At 42.3% G+C, this 21,015-nt stretch overlaps 1 protein-coding gene across 22 annotated transcripts in view; it reads left to right on the plus strand.

Annotated features, from left to right (window-relative positions):
* The window catches only part of RYR2 (ryanodine receptor 2), a 722,683-nt gene that overhangs the window by 554,654 nt on the left and 147,014 nt on the right, over positions 1-21,015 (plus strand). For all 22 annotated transcript variants that reach the window (XR_010599784.1, XM_065589065.1, XM_065589068.1 and 19 more), the window contains 7 exons: positions 2,713-2,773; positions 4,436-4,674; positions 8,309-8,390; positions 10,514-10,644; positions 12,169-12,489; positions 14,905-15,145; positions 15,576-15,663. Coding sequence is in view for 21 of the 22 variants with exons in the window: in XM_065589065.1 (XP_065445137.1) it covers positions 2,713-2,773; positions 4,436-4,674; positions 8,309-8,390; positions 10,514-10,644; positions 12,169-12,489; positions 14,905-15,145; positions 15,576-15,663 (1,163 nt within the window). In the remaining variant the exon portion in view is untranslated. The remainder of the gene's footprint in view (positions 1-2,712; positions 2,774-4,435; positions 4,675-8,308; positions 8,391-10,513; positions 10,645-12,168; positions 12,490-14,904; positions 15,146-15,575; positions 15,664-21,015) is intronic.

Here is a 21,015-nt window from a genome sequence, read left to right on the forward strand (position 1 = left end):
TTCTAAAAATTGGCTAGTTTTCAGCATGTTTAGACTATTTGCTGGCTCCACCCTACTGACCCTCACTATATAGTCTAGCTGACCCTGACAAAGCACATGACTCTTCCTGTGAATGTAAATAAGAGACTGTGAGATTATGAGTAAGGCTAAGATTTTTTTCATGGTTATTTTTAGTAAATATCACAAACAGGTCACAGGCAGTAAACAAAAATTCATGGAGCCCGTGACTTGTCCGTTACTTTACTACAAATAACAGGGGGCAGGGCTAGGTAGGGGGGAGGAATGGAGCCCCATTGGGGGGCGGGAGGACGACTGACAGGCTGAGCCCCAGCAGGGGTGAGCGACTCCCAATGCAGCCCCCGCCAAGCCTTTGCCATAGTGGGGGGAGACACATGACACTGGGAAGCTGCAAAGGGAGCATGCGCTCCCAGCTGCAGCCCCTGGCGAAAGCCGCGGAGCTAGGGTGCACTGCTCCGGCTGCAACCCCGCCAAGCCTGGAATGTCATGGGACTAGGGTGCATGGCCCAGCTGCAGCCCCGCCAAGCCTCGGACACCGTGAGGTTGGGTCGCATGTCCCAGCTGCAGCTGGCAGAAGCTGTGGGGCTGGGGCGCATGGTCCTGGCCCCCGCCAAGTCCACGATGCATCAGGGCTGGGACGCACGTCCCCCGCCAAGCCCGGGTCGCATCGGGGATGTGGCACACGTCCCTGGCTGCAACCTCCAGTGGAAGCAGGGCCGGCTCTGGCTTTTTTGCCACCCCAGGCAAAAAAGCCTCCGGCCATCCCCCGACACCCCCCCCCCCCAGCGCAGCAGGGGAGGGCACCGAGCCCGGCCACAGGCCGCTCTCCCCAACCGGCCAGAGTGCCGGGGGGAGGGCGGCGAGCCTGCCACGGCTCCGCTGGCGGCCAGAGCGCCGGGAACAGGGCGGCGAGCCCGCCGCGGCTCCGCTCTCCCCGGCGGCCAGAGCACCGGGGGGAGGGCAGCGAGCTGGCCGGGGCTCCGCTCTCCCTGGCGGCCAGAGTGCCGGAGGGAGGGCGGAGAGCCCGCCGCGGCTCCGCTCTCCCCGGCGGCCAGAGCGTCAGGTAGAGGGCGGAGAGCCCGCCGCGGCTCCACTCTCCCCGGCGGCCAGAGTGCCGAGGGAGGGCGTGAGCCCGCCGCGGCTCCGCTCTCCCCGGTGGCCAGAGCGCCGGGGGGAGGGCGGAGTGGTGGCCAGAGTGCCGGTGGAGGGCGGAGAGCCCAGCCGGGGCTCCGCTCTCCCCGGCGGCCGGAGCACCGCGCCGCCCCCCTCCAGGTGCCGCCCCAAGCACAAGCTTGGTGGGCTGGTGCCTGGAGCCGGCCCTGAGTGGAAGTCGCAGGTATTGGGCCCTCGGCCCTGGCTACATCTCCCAGCCCCAGCTGCAGTCCCCTGGAGGAAGCAGCAGGGCTGGAGCTTGTAGGGTCTTGGTTCCAGCCAGCCCCAGTTGCAGGGCAGGGGCGCACAGTCCCGCCTCCTGTTCCTGAAAACCTAGAAGTCACGGAGGTCCAGTAAAGTCATGGAATCCATGATTGCTGTGATCTCCGTGAGTAAATTGTATCCTTAATTATGAGTAATGTAAAGAAGCCCTCCCAAATGCCACCATTGCCTCTACTTCTCTATGGTCTGCCTTTTGAAAATCTCTATTTCACTGAAAAAAATAATTTTTCATTGTATGTCCAAATCAATGTTTAAAAACATACTACACCTCTACCCTGATATAACATGACCCAATATAACACGAATTCGGATATAACGTGGTAAAGCAGTGCTCCAGGGAGGCGGGGCTGCGCATTCCGGCGGATCAAAGCAAGTTCAACATAACAGGGTTTCACCTATAATGCAGTAAGATTTTTTTGGCTCCCAAGGAAAGTGTTATATCGGGGTAGAGGTGTACTACGCGACTGTTGGTTACTGAAGACCAACTAATTTTAGAAGTGTAGAAAGGAAAGCGAGAGAGAATTCCACCTTTGTAAGCAGGTGGGGGAATTAACTGTAAAACAGTGAAATAATATATATGGATCATGTATGTATGGCCAAATTCTGCCCTGGGTGTTAACTAAAGAGACTCCTTATTTCATTGGATGACATCCATTTATGCCAATGCATGAATTTGTGCTTTATACTTCATCATAAGAAAGCTTATTATAAAGTGTTAGGTGGAGAACTGCAAGAATTGTGAGAAGTATTTATGTTGCTTTTCAGGAAAATATATCTGATTTCAAAGATCCCGAGTAGATCACTTCAGCTGTTCAGGGTCTAACATCTTTGTCATCTTATATGAATGCTTGTTTCTTGTATCAGTGAGGCAGCACCAGACTGAGAGTATCAGATAACCTTTGTTATCTGAGAGAGAGAAAATAAATGCTCAGATAAACTGGAATCAATTAAAGTGAAAATTTCAACAACTTAAATGAAATACAAATAGTACACTGCAGCTCTAATTAATTTCACATCAGATGTTTGAGGGAGAGATGCTTTGAATGCCTCAGCTATTTGATGAGAGATGCTTTATTGTCTGTGTAAACAAAGTTAATGCAACAAACTGCATGTTTTTAACTTGACTGTTAAAATCATGCAGAAGCTGAAGTGTGCCTCTGCTGTGTCATTGCTTCTTTGAAAATGACAAATGTTAACAAAAATAGGATTGCTTTAATGCAAACTCATTTTAACTGGTGAATCATTTTGCTTCCTGTTTAGGAAATGATGCAACATCAATAGTCAACTGTCTTCATATACTTGGCCAGACTTTGGATGCAAGGTAATGCTGAATACATTTTCTAAAGTATAAAAAAATCACTTAAAACCGAATAGCACATGTATAGTAGGATTTGGGGGCTGATTATCTATACATGGCCACAGAATTTCTAAAATAAAAAAGGGTTGTCCTGCTGAAAAAGTTCCTATACCGAATGTTGCTTCATTATTATTCTTGATAACCTGAGGGTTTGGTAATACAATATAGAGCTTTTCATCTCTAGCTCACTGTTTCAACTCCAGGCCAGTTCAGTAGTGACCAAAAACTGCTGGCTATTTATGGGTTTTTTTCTCGAGTGGATAAGTGTCTCAAAAACTGTCATAGCTATTGGAAATAATTCACTATTTTGCTTACAACCTCATGATCAGAGAAGCCAAGAATTGAATGGGCATCGAGTGAGGTGTACTTTCACATTTTGAGTATGTTTTCACTGCTGAGCTAACTCCGGCTGTTATTTGAGATTTGCTTCTAATCTGTCACCTGTTCACACACAAAAACTCTGACCTGAGTTTAGTGGTGTTTTCAGCCCAGGCTAGCTGACTCGGGTGGGTCTATAAGCTAAAGTGTGGCTGGTGCATTCGTTCAGGCCAGTAAAGTGTCCATTTTGCAAGGAAAATGCAGACTAAACCACTCAAGTGCTGATAGTCCTGGGATGCCCTTCACACAGTTCCCCTGACATGTCCAGAAGCACAGACAAGTTCTCCCACAATTCACTAGGTAGAAGAATCACAGAAAAGCTCACTTACAGAAGTGCTAAGAACCATGGAATCTGCCCCCCAGATGTCCTGGTGACACATGGGCGAGTGCAGTAGCAGTGAGGATATAGTGACTTGAGTATGGCTTTGCAGTATGGCTGCCCATACCTAGGCTAGGTTAACCCAGGTGCCAGTCCCCCAAGTTAACTCTGCAGTGAAGACATACCCGTGGAAAGGTCCTTTTAGGTCAGGATTGAGGCACATTTGTATTGCTATATATGGAAGTTTGCATTGCTGCCACCTATGCAGTACATATTATGTGAATAAAATAGGTTACTTTAGTCTCCTGGGCTGTCAAGCATTTTTCACCTGGACTGATTTCTCTCACACATTAAAATGAAAACTCTGTGAAATTTTACTTTGCTATGAATAGAGGACCTCTACAGTCAACTCAGCTAGCTTTGTGTTTCTGTTTGAAGGCAGTGACACTGAATTACAGAATTGGATACAAGTGATTGTAGTTCTATAACCAACATGTTCATGTTGCTCTGTTTCTACTAGAGATTTTAACTGTGGCTTTCAGAAAACCCACTCTGATTTTTAAAATTGCTGAAGCAAAATCTGGCTATGATGGTTGAGTAGGCATTTTGGGTTGCAGTTTAAACAACCATAAGCTTCTTGTTTTGATGATTTAGCGGGCTTCTTCATTCCTTGTATTTATGAAGCATTTAAGCCTTTCCTTAAGAAGCCTTGTCAATGTAAAATTAATTGAAATCCCTTCCTGTCTGCAGAGTGACACTCTGACACTACTTTTCAATTGGAAGGTTTTTTCTTTAGGGAAAGAGGATTTTACCCAATCGGAAGGTTTTCCCAAGATCTTGTGTATCTTTTTTATATCATCCAAGAGTAGACTGTTTCATGGTTTCTCTAACAGAATATGATCTTTAATTCTTTTATATGGAATGCACAGGACTGTGATGAAGACTGGTCTGGAGTCTGTTAAAATGGCATTGAGAGCATTTTTGGATAATGCTGCAGAAGATCTGGAGATGACAATGGAAAATCTTAAGCAAGGCCAGTTTACACACACAAGAAATCAACCAAAGGGGGTGACACAAATCATTAACTACACCACAGTGGCTCTCCTGCCAGTGCTCTCTTCATTATTTGAACACATTGGACAGCATCAATTTGGAGAAGATCTAATATGTATGTATTATTTAGAAATGCCATGCAGCTAATGATCTTTATTGTTTTGTACTGAGGGTTATTACAGTTTGGGTTCTAATATATGGGGACAAACCCTGACAAAACTCTGCCAGAATTTTCACTGATTTAAATGAGAATTTGTCTTAAGCTTAGAATAAGGTCTGCAGGTTTTATCCCGTTGTGTAAAAATATGGGAGGGAGTGTGGTTTTGTGGTTAGAAGATAGGATTAGAAATCTGGATTATATTTCTGGCTTTGCCATAGACTTGCTATGTGATCTTGCATAAATCACGTAATCTCACTCTGCATAAATTTATCCATCTGTAAAATGGTAATAATAATATTTATCACACGGCGTGTCACAAACTTAATTTTTTTATAGAACTTTGAAGTTCTCTCATGAAAGCTGTTGTAATGCAACCTCATTCATTCAAACTTTTCAAGCAAGGTTAGGTCACCTGACTTTAGCAACGTACATGACCTTGTTTCAGTTGATGGGGTGTTCAAATGGGTGCATGAGGCAGAGCAGGAGGAACTGCTGAAGAAATCTGCAAGGGGCTGATGTGGGGAGGTACTTCTGAACTCCATTTCTGTGGAGTGCAGGAGCACAGTTGATGCAGAGCCTAAATTTTGTAAATCACCTAATTTCGGTGGGACTAAAGCTGTTCTCTCGCAGTGCCTCCTATAGTCCAAAAAGCAGAGTTTCAATCTTGTACCTTTTAGAAGCCCCAAAGGAATTCTAATAGCCAGCTCCCCCTCTATTGTGGGCAGCAATTCTTCCTCGAAGCTGGCCAGCTCAGAAATGGAGAATTGTTGAAAGAGGAGTCCACCCAGGGAGGATCTAGAAAAAGAGACTGAAACTCAGTCATCTGCATTTCCTATGTCTGAGAAAATATAAAATAGCTATGTGGAAAATGGTTGTTGATATTTAAAATTTGACAGGGTGATGCTTATTATAATTTTTATTTCTTTATCAATTATGGTTGAAGACATTTAATTTCAATGTCTAAAAACATAATCCCAAACTAAAAAGCTGTGGGACTATATGCCATCTATAGAAGATCAGGTATACACCTTCTACTCCTTTTTGTTTTCTGATCCAAATAGAATTTCATCATTAGCCTCTGATAGTTTATTACTTACATGATTTTAATAATCTATTCTATATGATTGTTATTCAGTTATTATAAACCCACTAATAGTTTGAATTGTTGGTTAATTTGAACTGTGCTTACCTATTTTACGTAATACACAAGAGCGCTACTTCTCTTCACATTGTGTTTTAGGAATAATAGCCTTTTTGCTGCAGTGTCATCCCAGTTGTGTATTTTTTCCCCTCAGTTGGACAGTTACTTCTTAGCGCTGGGCAGTTTTATCCGTTGTTGTTAATACATTTTGAAAAAGTGTTTTATTCAGATATGACCGTTATTGGCTTTAGAAGAGACTCTCTGGAATGGCTCTTCAGTGGGAGGAGTTAACTAGAGTGTCACGCCAGCCAATCAAAAATATCTGCCTCTGCTTCATGCAGTGTGAAGGATTGAAAAACCATCACTACTGAATTTATGGTCCCATCCCCCTACCAGAATTAAAAACGTTTGGGTGAATGAGACAAATTTTCTCAATCACGTTATTTACACTAGTGTAATGACCATCACCTTGGCTGACACTGGGTATTGAACAGAAAACTTGCAGAGCTGAAAGTAGCTTGAGCTAAAAAGCCAGTCTCTGTAGCTGGGATGGTAACAATCTCAGATTGTCTGTAGACTGGCCACAGTGGGGGACATGTAGCACAGAGACTACCGGGTTACGTACTTCCTCTGGACAGACTATGCTCATCCTGAGTATCGGAGGCCCACATCTGCTCAATGCCTGGATGAGCTCCCACCTGTGTGATGTACACCATCTTGAACTGGGGACCCCAGAGCTAAAAGCATGAATCTCTACAGCTTGAGCTAAAAAAAACCCTAGGCCCTTTAGCAGGCAGTTGTAACTAGAGCTGGTTGGAAAATGTCCAGTGAAACAGAGTTTTGTCAGAAAATGCTGGTTCATTGAGCCTGAAATGTAACGTGAATGTGAATCGGGTTGAGTGAACTGTAGTCGAATCACAGTCATAGTTCTGCCTGGTGGGCAGCTGGGGAGCCCTAGTTTCCAGGGTCTTTGGCTATGGGGCAGCAGCACCATGCCAGTGTTTCCAGGCCCCCTGCCACAGAGTTTGGAGCCTGAAAGCCCAGAGCTGGAGGCTCTCAGGGCTTCCAATCTCCCTGCCATGGAACTGAGAGCCTGGCAAAACTGGCTCTGCCGTAGAGAGCATGGAAGCCCTGAGAACTTGGACTCTAGCTGGGCCTCTCAGGCTTCTAGGTTCCCTGCTGCAGAGCTAGGAGGTCCTGGGATGTTCTTCCAACGTCCAGAGCAACCCAAAGCCTGCTGAGCCAGCTTCCTTGAGAGTCAGGCAGTCTTTGGAGCCAGGAGTTTGGAAGCCCTGTGGTCCCTGGCCCCAGGGCTCTCTGCAGGGCAGGGCTGCGCCAGAGCCACAGACTCTGGGGCCCTCAGCAGCTGCTGACTGAAATTTAGCTTCTTTGTCCATTTCACTGCTCTTGCCAGTCCCTGGAGTATATTTTGTTTCAGAAATACCATATGTTAGTGTTTCCAAAGCAATTTTGGGGGGAATTTCTCATTCGTGGGAAATTTCAAAAAACATAACCCCAATTTCTCAATGCTATTAGCTGAAAAAATAGCATAGGGGAATTGAAAAAAAGAATATAGAAAACTGAGAAAAAGTTCTAATGCAATCACTTTTGGGAGGCAGGGAGGCATATTATCAATTTTTTTCTCCCCAATTTGATCAATTCAGTTTTTTACAGCTGCACATGGAAAAACAATTTACACTAGAATTCATAATGTGATGATTGTTATTCCTAAAACAAGCAAATGAAGAGAAAAATTGTTGTGGGGATCAGGTGATCATTTTGTTTTTTGGTTCCCCTGCCTGACTAATGAATACATCATTTAGATGCTATTTACCTGTAGCTTTGTCTAAATATGAGGTAATATCATTAAATATAATTTACAAAATTAAAAAGCTGTTCAGCAAGAGTATTTTTCCACTGTTGTATATTTTACAAAGCATAATGCATTCTTAAATTGGTTAGTTCCCTGATTATAATTTCCTTTTACTCATTTAACACTTTAGATAGTTGCTGTGGGAATTCCCTGCCTTTAAAGCACTTCTAGCAATTGGAAAAGCTTCAGTATACCGTATTGCATACATTATTTAATAAATCAAATCTCAGCTTCTATAACTATGCGTTATCCTAACAAAGATGGTTTGCCATTTTTCACAGAAAAATAGAGCACGCTAATGGTATATTAAATATGATATTGTTCTTAGTATATGCTTTCTATTGAATTAAGTGGAAATTTTTCATAAAAAGCTACGTCAGCATCTGGCCATCGGACTACTTTTTGTATTTACACAGTGATTTCTAAAGATGATGTTTGGTAGCTTGTACTCATTAGTATGCAGGTTGTCAAGTCAAATATAATTAGATTGTCTCTATATTTTAAGCCCACTATGTAGTACTAAAATGGAATGCAGTAAAACCTTTTTCTCTTACTTCTCTGCCCCTTTCCCTTAGTGGAAGATGTTCAGGTCTCTTGTTACAGAATATTGGCCAGCTTGTACTCTCTAGGAACCAGCAAGAGTATCTATGTGGAGCGGTAAGATGAAAAATCATGTACATAATTGTTATCTTCATATATACACTTAGTTGTATACGGAGACATCATGTGCATTCTTTATTAGAATGTTGTTTTCCAAGGTGGAAGTTTTAATAAAGCACAAAAAAGAGTGTGGGGAGAAGCTGGAGGGGAGAGGAGGGAAAAAATCAGGTACCCCTTAATAGAAAAGGGAGTTGTGATAATAACTATACTGGATTTATTATAAAAAAAAATTAAACATTTGCATAGAACTGTGTAAAAAGATAGTCTTCAATTAGAACTGAAAATTTCTTGCTTGCATTGGGGCTGCAGGATCTGACTTTTTTGTATAATACAAGCAGTATTAATTTCATGGGGAACTTAGACAATTTATGAGTTCCAGAAGGGGAAATTGCAAATTTTCATTACAATTAGTTTTATAATTGTTGCTTGTAGATTGATTAACTGTACTGTATTTTATGGTTATCCCTCATTTATTTTTGTTCATGACTGATATTAAAAACTTGGTGTTTTCACATTTTGTAAATAAAATGTTATATATTCATTTTGCAATTTCATTCTAATGGGTAAGAAATCCATTCAGAATTACTGAATTTTGTCATTCATGATTCTATTAACAAATCAAATGAAAAAATCGTAATGCATCAAAAATGTACTTTTTCAATTTGTACTTCAAGTAGAGGTGGATCTGAGCTATAAAATTCAAGACTGAATCTTGAATCCAATCTGGATGGACTCATTCTCAAAAAATCACTGTTGAAAATAATCATTGATTCTGCAGAATCAGTCAAACAGGCCATAAAGACAGAGAGAGAACTTTATTCATAACCCTTTGTACTTATATCACACTTTCATCAAAACACTAATTAAACCTTACAACACTCTGCAACACCCCAGTAGGTTTAATTATCTACAGTCTGCAGAGGGGGAAACTGACAAATAGGGGAGATCAAGTGACTTGCTCAAGGTCACAGCAAAGCAGTAGCAGACCCAGAATAGCACTGAGGAGTGTAACAACCACTTCCTTGCCAGGGTGTCAGTTCTCTACCCCTTTCCATTAATTCTCAAACCTTGTATATGGTTAGGGTTGCCAACTTTCTAATCACACAAAACCGAACACCTGCGCCTCGCCCCTGTCCCACCCTTTTTCAGACACCACACATGCCCCATCCCTTCTCCAAGGCCCCGTCCCCACTCACTATATCCCCCAGCTGGGGGGGGGGTGCTTTGGAGTGGGGCCGGGGATGAGGGGTTTGGGATCTAGGATGGGGCTCAGTGCTGGGACAGGGGGTTGTGGTGTGGGAGGCAGTGCAGGGTACAGGCTCCAGGAGGGAGTTTGGATGCAGAAGGGGGCTCAGGGCTGGGGTAGGGGATTGGGTGCGGGCTCTGGGAGGGAGTAAGGGTGCATGGGGGGGTTCTGAATTAGGGCAGGGGGGGCTCCAGCTAGGCAATGCTTACTTCAGGCAGCTCCTGGTCAGCAGCGCAGCGGGATTAAGGCAGGCTCAGATAGCATAGACTGACACATTTTCTTTTACATCAGAAGGAATCAGACTGGGTGATTGTAATTTACAGGAATGGGAAAACAGCAAAAGTTTTAGCATAATAAAAACTTGAGAGTATATCTGAATAATTCAGTAATAACAGTATCCTGTCTATATCAGACTTTGGCTTTTGGGCAAGCCCAGGAGATGGTTATTACTTATCTCATAGAAAGGAGAAATGCCCTCCAGTTATCATTTAGATATAATGATGGTAACATTTGGCCTCTTGATCCATCAGTTTATTCGGTAGCTATAGGATTACTATCATTATTGTTATTATACAAGTGCTGTGTTTTCCTTGTATGCTCCTTGATAGCTCTCGGCAAATATAAGTAGGCCCAGCTTTGACATTTTATATATAACATTTTATTTGTGTAATGGCAGAAAGTTGATATCCTCAGATATCTGTTAAATGTATTTTTCTGTTACTATGTTAGTAGTTATAATCATGTAGCAGATTCTCTCTTTGTGAAGATTATAGTTTGTAATAATAGTAAGGATGGTACTGAACTAGCTCTGAGTATATTCAATCAGAAAAAAATGTGTGTGTATATATAACAATGAGCATTTGTGAATTCACAGGCAGCGCTCAGCCTTAGGAGAATGTTTGGCTGCTTTTGCTGGTGCCTTCCCTGTGGCCTTTTTGGAAACTCATCTGAACAAACATAATACCTACTCTATCTACAACACCAAGTCTGCAAGAGACAGAGCAGGTACATTCAGAACCTCACAGGCAGGCATTTTAACATCTGGATTTCACACACAATTGTGGTTGTCTTATTCACTGCATATTTACATACATTTTCTATTACAACAATCCTCCCTTTCATTTACTGATCTGTTTGTATTCATTTGCTAGAATGGTAGGTTAAATCTTGCAAAAACTCAATGTTTTTCATTCCTTTTTGAGCTGCCCAATGTTGCATATGGAGATATTCTTATTATTTTGGAATTAACTTGCTAAACTAGTTCCACCTCATTCTGATCGTGTTGATACATTGCAAAATGGAATAAATTTGTAATTTCAGAAGCTATTTGTATTGTATATAAATAAGTGGTTTTATATAAGGTTTATTTTATATGTCAAACACAGGTAGATATTTTAATACTGCCTACTATCATGAAATAAAACAGCATATCTTAATGAACAGTTTTATTTCCTTATCTCTCATTTTCAGCCTCAACTCTTTCTGGGACTTATCTGTATCTTTAATTGGGGCTAAATATTTTGATACATTGTATGCCCTTAACAAGTAAATACTTAGGATAGCATGACATAAATTGTTTGCTGTGGTATTTTAAGTGTAGGAAATACCACAGCAAAGGCAAATACAAATAAGTAAACATTTGTTCATGTAGATGCCCCCTCAGAGGGCTATTTAATAAAAACATAGTTGGGGAATTAACACTGTGCCTTATGCTGTTCCCTATTGGAAATATTTTAGAGGTTCTACTGATTAACTTGTATTATTTTAAACTACCATGGGTGAAATTAAAAACTGGACAGCTACCTTTCATAGTAGGAGAATATAATTTTAATTTGTTATTTCTCATTCTAATTTAATGCATACCACAAATATGGCAAAAATGAAAAACACTATGCTATAGTATACAACAGTTACTTAATGGCATCTTATGTATAACTTCACCCACTCAATTTTAAAAGAAGAGTAACTGATTCATTCTTCTATAGAGCTACAGTAGTCTATCTGGCAAATGTCAGTGTCTACATTAATAAGTAATATGTTCTGTAATTTTAGTACATCCACAGTAGCCTATACTATGTCTTGTGGAAAGAAATATCCTTTTATTAATAGTAATAATAATAATAATAATAATTTGAATTTACTTTTATTGAGGATTTCAAAATGGTTTCCAAACTTCAATAAAGCAAGCATTAATGCAGCTCCATGAACAAATATGTATGATGTATTCAGTGTTAAAATGAGACGTAGCCTGATTTTGAAAAACAGCCCAGAGTAAAGGCAGATACAAACAATTTGGCTCCAACTTCAGTACTGGCACTAATCTTACTACACAAGTTGACACTTCCATTGAAGCTGATGTATAACTCTCTACTCAGTTCCATAAAAGCACTCTTTCTTTGTGGCTAAAGCTTTATCAGCCAGATAGACATCTTGTGAAAGAGAAAGTAAAAGTAGAATGGAAAAACATTTGGATATAAATATTTTATATGTGTTTTCTCTTTGTGATACATTTTATTTTTTATTTTCTAGCTCTTGATTTGCCAATCAGTGTAGAAGAGGTTTGTCCAAAAATTCCTTCCCTGGAGAAGTTAATGGAAGAAATAGTGGAATTGGCAGAGTCTGGTATTCGTTACACACAAATGCCACATATAATGGAAGTGATACTGCCTATGCTGTGTAGCTACATGTCACACTGGTGGGAACATGGGCCAGAAAACAATCCTGACAAGGCTGAAATGTGCTGCACAGCCTTGACCTCAGAGCACATGAACACTCTGTTGGGTAACATACTGAAAATCATCTATAACAACCTAGGTATTGATGAGGGAGCCTGGATGAAGAGATTAGCAGGTAAGATTTGAAGATATGAATAATTTGGATCTGATTCTTTTCTTACTTACATCAGTTCACATTGACTTCAATGGATTTACTCTATATTTACCCCACTTGAAGTTGGAAGAGAATCAAGCCCATATTTTACAGCCTCTTTGAATAATATAAAGTCTAATTAAATGAGACAATAAGACAGCAGTTCTTTGAAAGAGAGATGATATATTTTAAAATAATTGGTATATATCATATTGAACTTCATAATAAATTTCCCTCCTTCAAAAGCATGGCCATCCCTGCATTGTAATATGCCATTTACTGAACTGAAAGAATTATATTTGTGCCACCCATTTATCTATACGTACAGAAGGCAGTTGCGTACTATTACAAAATCTGGTTTTTGAAGTGTTGTCATTAGGCTTTCTGATTAACACCCTGTCTCCATTGCACCGGGTCTGTTCAATGCCCCAGTTTCTAACTAGTTCCTTGGGAGTGTGACCCCTTTAGTGTGCTTGGGGCCCAAGGATGAACACAGTTCCACAGAGGCAGGCCCGTGGCCTCCAAGAATCCAGAACTGAGCCTTCAGGCACCAACAAACCCTGTCTGTCTCTTTGGTTCCTTGCAGCGAGTCCAGCCAAAGCCAGATTCCTGCAGAAGGCTTGTGCTGTGTCCCTTCAGGGTGCAGTGCTCTTAGTGATTGTTTGCAGCGACTCCAGGCAGCCTTTTCCAAACAAGGCAACAATTTATTTGTCACCTGATGTACAGAATCTGAAAGTCCTTAGGTTAGAGTATGGAAGCAAAGGTTAAGAGTTCAGCACGGCCAATGCTAGGCCAGGGCTCCCATGAGCCATGCTACCATCAAAGCTATCTAGGCTCTCTCTCTGTCTCGGTTCCTAGTCCCAGGTGTGTGTGTTTCTGTGTCTCTCCAAAGGCCAGCTCTTAACCCAGCCATCTGACTCCTTTCTGCTTTGTTCTCCACCTGTAGCCTTCGCTCTGCTTCTCCATGAAGAGATATTGGGGGGAATCTCCTTCTTCTTGGCTGTTGGTTGCTAGGTGTGAATGTCCTGGCCATTGGGGTTCCCATTGTTGTTCTGGATCCTCCATTAATATGGGTCGGTTTCAGCCAATACTTTAATGACCCATTCATACCACCCTAAACAGTTACATGACTCAACGCCTCATATCTTCTGCTTTGCCCCATGGGCAGCTTTTTACACTCCATGCATAGGAATGCAAAGCACAGGGAAACTCAGGCCCTCAGAGGAATCATAAAAATATTATCAGAATTTCCACTTCAGCATACGCTCCTTTGAGATGGGTGGCAGTTCATAGCTCACTTTTAGGCTTGCTTTTTTTTTTTTTTTTTAAGAAAGATGATACTACATTGGGTCTTATTGAAAATCACAACAGTGAAAGGCTGAAAACACAGTTGATTTTTTGATTTGTCACCCTGTAAAACTTTATCATCTCCCTGGAAAAGTCACTTCTGTCCGCTCATTCAATTTTCAATGCTTATTGCCTTCTTTCTGTTTTTGATGCTTACGTTTTTGGTAACATACAGGTCTGGACCCCCATTTTGATAGTCACTGTAAAACAACATAGACAAACATGTTCCCTGCTGCAAATTACTTACAATCTACTAAATGAATTGTAGGTGTTTGTTATCTAAACAAACACTGGCTAAATACTTCCTTAAGGATTATCCTTTGGATGAGTGGATTTGCAGAAAACCCGCCCCAGGATACTTTAAGTTAGGGTGACGAGATAGCAAGTGTGAAAAATCAGGACAGGGAGTGGGGGGTAATAGGTGCCTATATAAGAAAAAGCCCCGCAAAATCGGGACTGTCCCTATAAAATCGGGACATCTGGTCACTCTACTTTAAGTGGCTGAGTGATGGGTGCCTCTCAACATTTTCAGAGGCTCATTTAGTCCAGGTGAGATCCCAAAAGTTCAAATGTGTATTCATAACTTATCCAGGCTTGTGCAAATGCAAAATGGGTCTGGCAATTACTAGAGCAAGCTCCCAGATGAGATTTCCAGTACTTCCTCCTTTCAACCAAGCCAAACAATACTGTGCGAAGGAAGAGCTAGGAGCTCAGGAACGATTTATCCCCCACATACATCACTGCACAACATTTACTTACCTTATGAAACTTTTTAATGCTGAAGTAGATATAAGACAAGTTTCATGGTTTTAAGTGTTTAGCATGGTACTAGCTAATTTGAATCTCTGTTTTCACACTAACAAAATGAACTTGGGATGAAATCTTGGCCCCACTGAAGTCAGTGCAGAGCTCCCATTGACTTTAAATGGGACCAGGATTTCACCCTAGTTCTTTAAAATAAAATAAGGAGTGGGGGCGGGGGGAAGGTAAAGGTTTTGGATTACACTTTGTGATCAGGTGTTTATTATAGTATTGATTTGCCTTAAATAGTGTTTTCCCAGCCTATCATAAGCAAAGTGAAGCCCCAGCTCTTAAAGACCCACTTCCTGCCACTGATGGATAAATTGAAGAAAAAAGCAGCAATGGTTGTATCAGATGAAGACCATCTAAGAGCAGAAGGCAGAGGTGACATGTCTGAAGCTGAACTGCTTATCCTAGATGAGTTCACTATTTTGGCACGGGACCTCTATGCCTTCTACCCTTTGTTGATTAGATTTGTGGACTATAACAGGTACGTGGAAAAAAACAACTTAGTGAATCCTTTCAAAACCTAGTTACGTTTCTTGATACTTCATTTTCTGTCTTGATTATGTTCTACACTGAATATGAATAACTTTTCTTCACACAATCAATTTTAAAGTGACATTAACAGTACCTTATTGCAGACTTACTGCATTTTTAGGGAAGGGATTTGGAGAAAAATCACAAAAAATAATTTCCCGTTGCATTTTACCTGGTATTATAGGGAAACTGTATTCAGATGTTGAAGTAGGGCATCAAAAGGCCATTCTAACATAAATTAAAACACATGCACGTAGTTCTGCTTTTTTCCTGGTGATATCCTGTTAAAAATTGATTTAAAAGCAAAATGTTAAAATTGCATTGTCCAAACCAGAAAGGATCATTGCCAAGATTTTCTCCTTCTTGTTACCTAATTTTAGGGCAAAATGGCTGAAAGAACCCAACCCGGAAGCAGAGGAACTGTTCCGCATGGTGGCTGAGGTATTCATTTACTGGTCAAAATCCCATGTAAGTAAATTCTTACAATTTTTATTTTACTGTGGTTTTCTTGGAAGATGGGTCAGTTATTTAACTAAAAGCAATGCCCATCCCTTGAGAAGGAGGTGCAAGTGGTGCATTGCCCCCCACCCAGGTAAATTTCCTTTTTTTCTTTAACAGTATTCTGATTGCTTTAACTGTATGACACAAAAAGGATAGATATATAATGCAATGCAGTATAGCTCTACTGATGCATCAGTCAAACAGTAAATCAATTATATTGGATCATACAGGTGGGTGTGTCGTTCAAGCAAAACTGGTTGTGGGGGGACCATCATGGGATAATTTGTCACAATCCTACAATGTGTGGGGAAGCCAATTCTGATTGCCTTACTTGAGGTTTCCTTTTGCAATGTTCCAAGATGGACTCAAACACAGTTTATGCTCCTTGCTTATAAATCACCATTGACACTTTTTTTCTGGCTATGAGGATGGATCATACTTTCTCTGTTCAGGCTGGCATTATTTTCTCCCCATTAATCAGATAAAAGTGCTTCATCATGAGGAGCTTGCCATCCTCTTTTTCTTGTAAGATGCTAAACATGTTATTGCTTGTAGCCAGTCTCTTCCACTTGAGAGCTGCGAGGCCTACAAGCAGTCCTAATTTGGGTCTCTGGTTTGCTACCAGTAATGATCTTTGAATGGTTGCATGAGAAAACATACATAATGATGGAGAGGGGTCTGTGGACAAGGAGGTGTGTATGGCTGTTAATTTCCTGCCACTCCTGAAGTTCTGTGAAGTTGAAGAAATACTGTGATGTCTTGTAGTTCTATGACTATATGTATTTCTTCACGAGAACTCGTATTTCTTTCATAAGGCTCCTGTACAGATGGTCATTACTGAGTTCTTGCCACCAGCCTTATATTTTTATTTCCCCCTGCACTCCTTTCTTTGTCTGAATATGTAGCTAATCAATTAGTATAAATTGATGCAACTCACCATGAAATTGTAAAATCTATCCACCATAGCTGGATATCCGGCCTCCTTCAATCTATAGGCATGGTTGTGATACAACGTATGTAATAGAAGAGTCTTCAGTGAGACTGGCAGACTTGAAATCTAGAAGTTCTTTGAAGAGAATGTGTAACTTTACTTCCACTGACTTAACGCTGCATTGCAGATTTCTGTTTCTTTAACAGAATTCAAAGGAAAGCATTTCACTTATTTTGCCATTTCAGTAACTGCCCTGCATGAGAAGGTGTCTCACTGAAGCCAATGGGAGTTCTGTGCACAGAGCAGACAGACAAATAGCTCAGCATGTTTTAAATCAGGGTTATGCTCTGAAAAGTAACTTTAAAAGAAGTCCTGGCATTCCATGTTTGCCTCTTGGGGCATGTCTGCACTGCAGCTAGACACCCGCGGCTGGCCTGTGCCAGCTGAGTTGGGCTTGCAAGGCTCAGGAGGCGGGGCTGTTTAATTGCCATATAGGTGTCTGGGCTCGGGCTGGAGCTTGGGCTCTAGGACCCTGTAAGGTGGGAGGGTTCCAGAGCTCAGACTGCAGCTTGAGCTGGAACGTCTACACTGCAATTAAACAGCCCTGAAGTCCAAGCCATGTGAGCCCGAGCCAGCTGCCACAGGCCAGCCATGGGTGTCTAACTGCAGTATAGACATACCCTTGGTGACTTCTAGCTGAGATTCACTAAATTGCAAGTTAGGGGATTTCCTCTTAATGCCATTCCTGTAAAACGTGTCCTGGGATCTCAACCTGGGTTTTTTCTGGCTTGTACACCAGCACCAGCAACAAAGATTGTGCATTAAGAATTAAGCTATGAACTTCACTGATGATACGTGCTTTAGAATAGAACACAGCTCACGATGTGTGCAAGAGTAAAAAGCAGTAAAATTACTAAAAGAAAACTGCCAATAAAATAAGATGAGACTAAACACTCACAGGGAATAGGCGAGTGAAGAAGTGTCATCTTTATGTAGTTGCATTTCCCTCTATAACCACAGTCCTGCAAGTCTGAGGGTAAGTCTACACTTACCTCTGGGTCCAGCGGTAAGCAATCGATCTTCTGGGATCGATTTATTGCGTCTTGTCTAGACGCGATAAATCGATCCCGGATCGATCCCGGAAGTGCTCGCCATCGACGCCGGTACTCCAGCTCGGCGAGAGGAGTACGCGGCATCGACGGGGGAGCCTGCCTGCCGCGTCTGGACCTGCGGTAAGTTCTAACTAAGGTACTTCGAATTCAGCTACGTTATTAATGTAGCTGAATTTGCGTACCTTAGTTGGAAGTGGGGGGTTAGTGTGGACCAGGCCTTAGTGATAGTATTTTACTATTTCTGTACTTAGAGGTATTTTAACTAACATTATCTGTGAAGCCCACCAGGCACAGCCTAAATACCTGTTCAACAATTAGGCACTGAGTCAGCGAAACATATAAGTATGTTAATAACTTTAAACATGCCTGTTAAAAGGGATTGCTCACATGCTTAAACTTACACACATATTTAAGTGCTTTGCTGGATCAGGATTTTAGATAGAGGTACTCGAGTGATGCTCACTGTAGAAAAACCTAAGATAGACAGAATTACCAGTATGATAATATCTAGGCAATTATTTTTTATCTAATTGTGATACTATTTGCATTTTATGCCATTCCACTATGTAAATGTGAGGCAACAATCCTTTATCTAATATAATTCATATTTGAAATGGAAACCGGATAAGTTTACGCTTTATTGTAATCTGTCAGAGTTTTCAAATGTAAAGGCTTTTGATTGAGTTTAGAAAGTTTGTTTGCCTGCAGGTAAGCAGTGGAGTATGGCAAAGTCATTGCCATCAGTAATTGATTTTATGCCTTGGAGGTTTGCATCAAAGTTTAGCTAGGTTAGCTTGTTATTTTATTATGTGGAAAATCATTTAAGGTGTGCAAACTGAACAGCATATTTTGTAAAATCTTTTTATTTTCAACTACAATATTTGATGTAAAACGAACAAAAATAGCTAAGGTAAAATATATAGAAGTTTTGCTATGGTATTTTATAGTGCTTAATCAAGGCTACATGATTTTTTTCAGTATAAACACTTTCTAATATTTGAATTCAATACATGTGCAATTACTAGAATTGGTTGGGAAATTTTCAATGAAAACATTTTTTGTTGGAAAATGCTAATTTGTAAAAACTGAAATTTTCACAAAGATGCGTGTTCTGAATCAAGAACAGAAGGGACTTGAACCTGGGTGTCTGATATTTCAGAGTTGTGCCATAATCACTGGGCTACCAAATATTCTTCTTTCTTGCTCTGTTTTTCCAAAGGGTCTTGGTGTTGTCCTGGTGTAGAACAAAAGCAAATATTGAAACCTGAAAAGTTTTCACAAAATACTCCTGTTTTCCAGCCAGCCCTAGTAATAACATTGTATTTTTATATCTATCTACAATGTTCCTATCTACATAGTTCAAATCTGTCATATCATTAGAGCTTAGAGAATAAAGAGAACAATTTTGTGAATACTCACACGAACTTTAAAATGAGTTTACTTTGGCTGTGCTTGCATCCATTTTTGTGCTCACTTCCTTTGATTGTTTGAGTGATCAAGTTTCACTCTCCTGAATGCTCACAGAGTGAATTTGGAAGCTTACATACTCTATCATTCACACTAATAGTGTGAGATTGCCTCCCCGTTGTACAAAATACTATCCAATGTTCCAAATATCCCTCACTAGAGTCATGGCACAGAGTTAATTAAATAAGTTGGATAAAGATCTGATGGCAACCTACACAGCTTGGACCATGTATACATATGCATTTATTTAGTAAACACAATGACTTTGTGTGAAAGTCACAAGACAAAATTAAATTTAATTTCGGCACTCGGGTTATATATTTTACAGTAATCAGACTTTTTTGGCAGGATGTTTGGAGCCAAACTTAGTGTTGGCAAGAGTAGAAAGTGTTTAGTTTTCTAAAACTCCTTAATCCTGTTTATATGATGCCTCTCTATCAACTGATACCTCTACAGGAGATTAAAAGACAAAGTGGCTTTCTTAAACCTTCCAAATTATAAAAATTACGCTAGTTCAGCCAGAGGACAGAAGTAAAACCATGTGGTTTATGTCAAGGGTTCTAGACCTTTTTCTCTCTGAGGCCCCCCTTGACATGCTATAAAAATTCCAGGGCCCAGTGGGGGGGGGGGGAACCTCAGGGCAGGGGCCTTGGGCATAGGCGTAGTTTGACTTCTGTTTTGGGAGGGCAGGGGCCAGTGGGGCTCGAGCCACTTCCGCATGGTGCGGTCCAGGGTGGGAGCGCCACCTCCACCCCCTAACTCACCTCATCAGGCCACCCAGCCTTTCTGGGTTGGGGGTGGGGGGAGATAAGCAAAAATTATAACTCAAAGTTGGGGGGCTTAGCTTAGAAAGTTTGAAAACAGCTTAGGGTGCAGGGATGGGGTAGCTAGGGGCTGTGTGCAGGCATGGGGGTAGCATACGGTGCAGGGTCGGGGTAGCTAGGAGTTGTGTACACATCGGGTAGCTGTGGCTAAGTTCCCTGTAAGCTGCATGGCCGCACAGCAGCCTATTTAGCGCCGCACAGGCACTTAGGGAATCCGCCCGGGGACCTGCCGGGGGAGGAGTGCCCCTCCTCTGACCCCAACGCACCCTGCAGCCTGGAGCGGCCCCGGACCCAGCTGCAGCTGGGTCGGGCCCAGGCGCAGCCCAGCCGGCCCTCCCCCGGCCCGGACCTGGTGGGTCCTATCCTGCAGCCCCAACCCTCTGCCCCAGCCCTAAGCCTCCTCCCATAAGAACCCCTCAGCCCCACCCCCGCCACATGAATTTTATGTGCACCAATATGAAGGTGACTTGTCACACATCACCTCCATATTGGTACACATAACAAAATTCATTGTGCACATGGGTGGGAAAAATTAGAGGGAACACTGGCTGTGGGTGCAGAGAGGAGGTAGCTAGGTGCTGTGTGCGGGCAGGGGGGTAGTTCAGGGGGCAGGGAGGGGGGTAGCTAGGGGCTGTGTGGAGGGAGGGCTCTCCTGCAGTCCCTGTTCCTGGAGGGGTCTGCCAGCCACAGAGCCGGGTCTCCCCACCTGGGTGGCTCTTACCGGCTGCCTTTGCAGGAGCAAATGGGGCTGAGAGCTGAGGAGCAGCTTCAACCTGGAGCACCAGCAGGAGAAAAGGGAACGCTGCTGTTGCCTGCTCCATGGCAGCAGCCAGAGCAGCAGCTGTCCCGCACTACCTGGCTCCGGCTTCCCACCTCCGACATGGCCAGGGGGCGGAGAGAGGCGATCAGGTGGGGGGGAGAGGTGTGGAGCTGCCCCCGGGACTGCCGTGCTCTTGCGCTGCAGTTTGGGGAGAGGGCAATGCCC

Source organism: Chrysemys picta, chromosome 3 (genome assembly GCF_011386835.1).
Source record: "Chrysemys picta bellii isolate R12L10 chromosome 3, ASM1138683v2, whole genome shotgun sequence".
Classification (NCBI taxonomy): Eukaryota; Metazoa; Chordata; order Testudines; family Emydidae; genus Chrysemys; species Chrysemys picta.